General features: G+C 45.4%; 1 protein-coding gene across 2 annotated transcripts in view; it reads right to left on the reverse strand.

The window, feature by feature from the left end:
• The window catches only part of LOC144241044 (tripartite motif-containing protein 5-like), an 18,308-nt gene extending 11,521 nt beyond the window's left edge, over positions 1–6,787 (reverse strand). For both annotated transcript variants that reach the window (XR_013337958.1, XM_077775471.1), the window contains exons 1-3: positions 6,665–6,787; positions 949–1,421; positions 219–314 (exon numbers count right to left, since the gene is read on the reverse strand). Coding sequence is in view for 1 of the 2 variants with exons in the window: in XM_077775471.1 (XP_077631597.1) it covers positions 219–314; positions 949–1,371 (519 nt within the window). In the remaining variant the exon portion in view is untranslated. The remainder of the gene's footprint in view (positions 1–218; positions 315–948; positions 1,422–6,664) is intronic.
• Positions 6,788–6,893: the final 106 nt, after the last annotated feature.

Here is a 6,893-nt window from a genome sequence, read left to right on the forward strand (position 1 = left end):
AAATAAAATAAAATAAAATAAAATAAAATAAAATAAAATAAACAGGTTCACTTTTCAGCCCCAACCCTTATCCGGGAAAGGATAAAGAAGAGAACCAATCAAATGACTTTTGGACACATAACTATCAGGGAACAAATAGGAAAGCAGCTCTTTGTGACTAACACCCAAGGTCCTGTCTAGATTTTTGTCAAACTCCCTCAGGAAGTATCTCCTCCTACCTTCCAGTAAGTTTTCTTTTCTCCGATAACAGCTTCCAACATCCTAGCTTCCTGCTGGTCCTCCTTCAGCTTCCACAGAGCTGCCTGGAGCTTCTCCTGTGAGACAGGAATCACACCACAGTCAAGCTATGAGACCTCTCAGCATCAGCATAGAGGATAAAGGGGTGGGGGTGGGGGAATCAGGCTGATTTTCAGAGACTAGAGTTTATAGAACCAGTGAAAACAGCAATTAGAATCCGTGACTTGGAAGAAATCTTGAGGTGGTGAAATGTGTTCTCTAAGACTCAGGTGATGGATGTCACCATCCCCTCATCAAAAGAGGACTGATGCTGTATGAGAAGAACAAGTCAATCCTGCAGCGAGGAAAGAAATTATGCCTCAATCTACCCTCCTGTTCAATGGAGTAATGAGTCTGTCTTGGGCACAAAATCTCCACCTGTCTACCTTAAGGTATAAAAGTATCTACTTTTGGCCAAATCTGTGCTGTAGGCTTACAAAAAGCTGTAATTGAATGGAATGGCCAAACATATTCTTTAGGCAAAAACCAAAACCAAACAAAAAAAAACTGTCCTTCAGGTCTTGGAAGGTGAGACTAGAAAGATAAGACATCACAGGTTCGGGCACAGGTCTCAGGTCTATGGTGACAAGGGAACTAAAGCTGAATGTGAAGTGGAGACTGCTCATCAAATCCTGTTTTCTGCCCTGTTCTTCCTCTATCCTGGCCTCTTACCTGGAACTCATGAGCAACCTCCTCCACGAGGACCGTGTGGTGACCGCGGTGCTCCTGGGACCGCTCGCAAAGCCAGCAAATGACCTTCCCATCCCTCTTACAGAAGAGCAAGAGTTTCTCTTCATGGCGCTCACAGAGGTTTATCTTTTGCCCCTCCTCGGGGCTCACCTTGACCTCTCTGAGCCGCTCCACTATGTTGGCCACGTGCCAGTTAGGTCGCAGCTCCCCAGCGCAGTAACTGATTCGGCACACGGGGCAACTGCTCTCCCCTCCGTGGCTTATTGTGGACTCCTTGGTCTTTGCGGTGATGCAGGCCTGGCAGAAGCTGTGGCCACAGTCCAGGCTCAGGGGCTCTGTCAGGAGGTCCAGGCAGATGGGGCAGGTCACCTCCTCCCGCAAACTCGTCACCAATTCAAAAGCCATAGCAGCTGCTCCGTGTCCTGACTTCTGTGGATCTTCTCACTCACAGATCCCTGCACAATTGGGAAAGTTAAAAGGGGGGAAGAATAAGAAAGGTAGGAATAAAATTATACTAATTTCTCAAAAATCAAGGACAGGCCAAAATCATAATAGTGAAGGACAAGAAAGAAAAGATGGAAAAACAAGGAAAGGAGCTTGGGGACCTGGTAAAAAGGACTTTTCTTAATAATTTCAAATGCGTTACTCCTGGTTTATGTGACATGACCAATCTTATATTTATCTGCAATGACTGTTATTTTCCCTTTCCTTTTACTAAACAAAAAGATAACCTGCAGCCTCTTCTACCAAGACCCTTGTGTGGCCTCCATCTCTCCTGCTTTTTCTTTGCCGTCCCCAAAACACACCCTCACTGGAAAAAGCACCCATCCACATATGCCTTTGGGTCTTAATACCTGTTCTTCACTCAGCACAGATACTGCCCCTGACATTGGAATGACTCACTCTTATACTTTGGTAAACTCTCAACTCACCTGCTCTCTTATCAAAAAAATCCTGTTCTAACTTACTGACATTGTAACCATTGCCATCACTTGCTATAAGTTTGCATTGATTTCTCCTATTATCGTGACATAATATATGACAATGTCTTTGTGTACATGGTAAAAGCAAACCCTTCATCAGATGTGTGAACAGAAATAGTAAGTGACTTACAAAGATCATTTATCTCCAAAAGAGAGTTGGTATCAATTTAATGTATTCAAAGCCCTCCTACAGAGGTCTGTCTCCTACCCCACTGAGCTAATCAAAGGCAAACAAAGGTAACTTGCTGGAGAACAATGGGAAGTGTGGGAATGAATAGATCCAGACCTGCTGAGAGGGTCAGGGAAGTCTAGTGTTTCTAACTAGTGAGATCTCAGCGTGGCCAAGAAATATGCCCAAGGATGTTAACAGGAGCCTAAAGTGTGTATGTATGTGGACAGTGGGGAGGGAGATGGTATAAACTCATAAGATGGTATATACTCATAGGATCATATAATCAGATACCTGAAAAAAATAGAAACATAAATGAAGTGTCAGTCTTGAGAAAGAAGTCTCAAAATATTGGGCAAAGTTATTCAATCAATTATTAATAATGATGAATTGAATGCTAGCAACTTGACTAATACCCATAAACACCAAAATGAGTCTAAATAGAGGGTTTAAACCCAAATAAGCAAGGGAGAGAGAGAGAGAGAAATCAAGAAACAGACTCTTAACTATAGAGAACAAACTGATGGTTCCCAGAGGGGAGGTGGGGGTGGATGGGTTAAACAGGCAACAAGGATTAAGTAGAGCACTTGCTATGATGAGCAGTGTGTTGTATGAAGTATTGAATCACTATATTGTACACCTGAAACTAATAGAACACTATATGTTATATTAACTATATGTTAACTATCTTGGAATTAAAATTCTAAAAAACAGGGGCGCCTGGGTGGCTCAGTCGGTTAAGCGTCCAACTTCAGCTCAAGTCAGATCTCGCGGTTCATGGGTTCGAGCCCCGCATCGGGCTCTGTGCTGACAGCTAGCTCAGAGCTGGAGCCTGCTTCTGGTTCTGTGTCTCCCTCTCTCTCTGGCCCTCTCCTGCTCACGCTGTCTCCAGCAAATTCTCAAAAAAATAAATAAAACATTTTTAAAAATTCTAAAAAACAGAGGGTTTAAACCACTATGTACTTGGTATTCACCTTGAAAGAAATAATAAATTAAATAATAGGACACACACACACACACACACACACTGCATGCACAGGAAGATGTGGAAAACACTACTAGAGAGATGTACATGCTGTTGGGCAAATAAATAAGGGCTTATCCAGAATTCCAGCTTGAAAACAGAAGGGCTGAACTGAAAGCCGAAGAAAATGAGGGAAAGACGGGATGAGATAGAGGACACATGTAGTGGGTAGAGGAAGTGATCCGGTCACAGAAGATCTGTCACCTTGTAGGAGTTTTAAAATGCCAGCATGGCTGGTGTGCAGAAAACTGCTAGGCCTTTGACATCACATGAGCCTTCAGTGACCATCAAATATAACACTCCCCAGATTATGCAACATTTAGGGAATCTTTTCCAAGAGCAGGGAGAAATTATCAGTGTTTTCTCATCAGAGAAGACTGGGGACATAATTAGCTCTGCGCTCGGGCCGTGACAGGTTAGGTGGCTCCAGTGTGGAACGAAGAAGGTCAGTTAGGATGCATACACAGCTGCTCAGAGCAGGATGATAATAACTCAAGGAACAAGGTGATGAAGGAAATGGAGGGCAGCCGATAAGAGTGAGAAATAAGATGTGGTAAAAGAATAGGATTGGGAATTGGGAGCAAAGGGTTAATACCAGGCTTGGGATCTTCCTTCTGGTAAGAGTAACGTTGGCTTACTCTTCTAGTAGGTACTTTCTTGTTTGTTTTTCTGGGAAACCTGCCGGGTTACAATAAAGTGGCAGGTCAGTGGCCTTGCAAGGCCACAATATTGACAGTAAAAAAATCGCTTGATGTATAAAGTGCATTTAGACTAGGAAGACTTTATACAGACTGTAAAGGCCGGTTGGTAAGCAGAGACTCACTTTTCACAAGGGGATTGTGACTCTTAGGGCCAAATAGGTCTTGGTTAGGCCCCTGGAAGCTGTACTCGTGGGATTTCACTGGGAGATCAGCCTTTGTAGCACCAAGCTTATGTACAGCAGGCTCGCCCACATCCACCTCATTTGGTTTCTTGAGAAGCTGAGATGCCAAAATAGCTCCTGTATCACTGCAAGGGCCACCGCGGATGGCTCACCGGAAGCAGCCATGCCAGCATGCTGTCTCTTGTCCTCTAGCCCCCAGCTAAACTAAATGAACCTGGCAGATTATGTCTTATCAGGCTGCAGGGGTGGAAATGGTGACCCAAAGTGGAAACTCCTGCCAGTGGTCAGACACTACAACTACTGCTGGTGGGTGTCACATAGTGGTAGCACAATGATCCTCACTCTCTGACCTGAACTCAACATGGCCCTGTGGCCACAGTCTAGATTCAGGGGTTTTGTGTGGAGCTCCAGGCAAATGGGGGTATGTGGCAAAAAGCAAAGAAAGGGAAGATCTCAGTATAGATTAAGGTTTTGATGGTTGCCAAGGTTTGATGGTACAAGAAAGATCTTCAGTATGAGACAACCAATATGGTTTCCCTTTGCTCCACACAAGGGAGGGAAAGGTTATCAAGGCAGCATAGAGATAAACTTAAATCTACGAAAATTGTCCACTCATGCCACGGTCATCATGCACAAAGGGAGCCTGATGAGAATAAGGCTGACATGCACTGCAAATATAATCCAGCTAATGGTACACATACTGAAAATGGTTCAAAGACCATATGAAGTAAGCCCCCAGATGGAGAGACCATGGGTCAGATGAGGCTCTGACGAATAGCAAGATCAGAGGTAGATATTTTATCAGAAGTAGATATTATATAATACATACCTATTATATGAGAAAATCTACCCATATTACATGATAATATCTATCCAAGCTATGTTATGAACATGGGGTGAGGCCTCCAATGATTTCTCATCCCATTCAAGATCCAATCAATGCAGAGAACCATCAGGAGCTTTCTGTAGGGGGGAGCAGCAGGGCATGCATTCTGCTGTGGGGCTGTGGGTTTTTTTCTCAGTGGGGCTACAAGGAGCCAATGACAAAGCAGCTGCTGTCACCACTGACAGAGGAGGAGGAATGGGCAAAGGGACTGGAGTTCCCATCCCAAAGGATGAGCCCACTGCGACTTAAGCAGTGGTCCAAGGGCTCCACGGCAATCTGGGAGACAGATATGGGAACAGGAATGGTATCCGCGGGACGGAACGCCCAGGTCAGCTGGCTGCCATAGGCGTCAGGAAGCTACTCGTGGGTCTTCCCCGTACACCTGAGCTCATGAGAATACAAACTCAAAATGTTCCAGAGGTGACAGCTAAGGACAAGCAAGAATGACATAAAAAGACAGTAACTAGGTAAAAGTCCAAACAATAAAGGTATACACAAAATTTAATTATTTTGTGACTCAACCAAACTGTTTCTCTAAGTATGAAGAAGCCACAAATGACTGACGTTACATGGGAAAGAGTCACTTTTCCTAAACAGACTGGGAAAAGGAAATTGTGCTATGTTTTATTTGCCAGGTAGTCATCTAGTAGTATTTAATATAAGCTCCTTATAAAACTAGCAAAATGAAAAGGGAAGCAGAAAAGTAAACAAATCAATTCTAAAACCCCGTGATCACTGGCATGATAGAGGTGTAGCTGTTTGAGTTCAGAAGACAGGCGCCAGTCGCTGACCTGTGGCAGAGATGGCCGCAAGGAATATGGAGCATAAGTATAATCTCCAAAGTCAACTTTGATAAAGTGACCCTTGGTCAGATGAAAGGTTGGTGGGGTGGGAAAAGAGATCTGTCTGGTGTCCTCCACACATCTGAGTAAGGAAGGGGGTAGCAGCTGTCCCTCCTATCAGAGGGAGGTGGAGTAAACAGAGGCTCCCCTGCTGTAAACTTCCTTCCCTACGGAGTCTCAGGATTTTGTCAACACACTACTTCTTCTGACATTTTTTTACATTATTAACACCAATCCAACTCATTTTCTTTATTAAAAGTTAGAAAAGACACAATGTCTGGAAAATGCTCCCCTTGCTCCTGGTCTCTCAGGCAACCTGTTTCTCGGAGGCAAATATGACCCAGGGAGAGGGATGAGTAAGGTTAGTGATTCCAGAAGAGTTAATAGACGAAGGCTGCAGGGCTTGCCAGTTATCTCACCCCACCAAGCTCCTAGGCACAGACAGGCCAGGGTGATGAGAATTTAGCTAGTGTCATGCCGTTACGTGATCCGCTGTTAGGTGATAGGCACTAAAATGTTAGGATTCAAAGATCCTTCTGCCTTCACTCTTGCTGTGGAGAGAAGGAACTTTCTACCTCCGAAGAATGGAGGATTCTGGCTTGTCCTCAGCAAGGTGCAGCTCACACTTAGAGAACAGGAAGGAGAATCGCCAGGGTAGACTCAGCCTGGAGAAATGAAGGTCCCTCCCACAGAAGAACAGAGCCCTTCCAGTCTTTACACCTCCCTTCTTTGAGGACTGCCCCTCCCCCAGCCGGCATTTCCCCGACCTCCCCGTACCCCACACCCTCCACCCGCACCCCGACCGGGCCTCTCGGCAGGAAGCCTGCAAGCTGGGCGTCGTTGCCCCGCCCTTCACAGTAGCTGCGAGACCACACGTTAAACTCACCCCAAAATTCAGTCCTTCTCCTCACCTCTGCCCTCCGCAAACTACTCCACACCCCTTCCGACGCCAGGGGAGAAGTCGTGCCTCCCTGGAGAAGAGTGGAGGCAGACGTGGTCAGGATTCTGTCCCCAAATCAGGCGCTGATGTCAGCGGAAACCCAGAAGAGCACAGAGAAAACGAAACTTGAGTTCTTGGGGAAGGCAGATCAGGAGGATAGACTCCACCAACCAATGGGAGGCCTCCGCATAGGACCCCCC

The sequence above is a fragment of the Crocuta crocuta genome, unplaced genomic scaffold, assembly GCF_008692635.1.
Source record: "Crocuta crocuta isolate KB4526 unplaced genomic scaffold, BGI_CrCroc_1.0 scaffold504, whole genome shotgun sequence".
In the NCBI taxonomy this organism is placed as follows: Eukaryota; Metazoa; Chordata; class Mammalia; order Carnivora; family Hyaenidae; genus Crocuta; species Crocuta crocuta.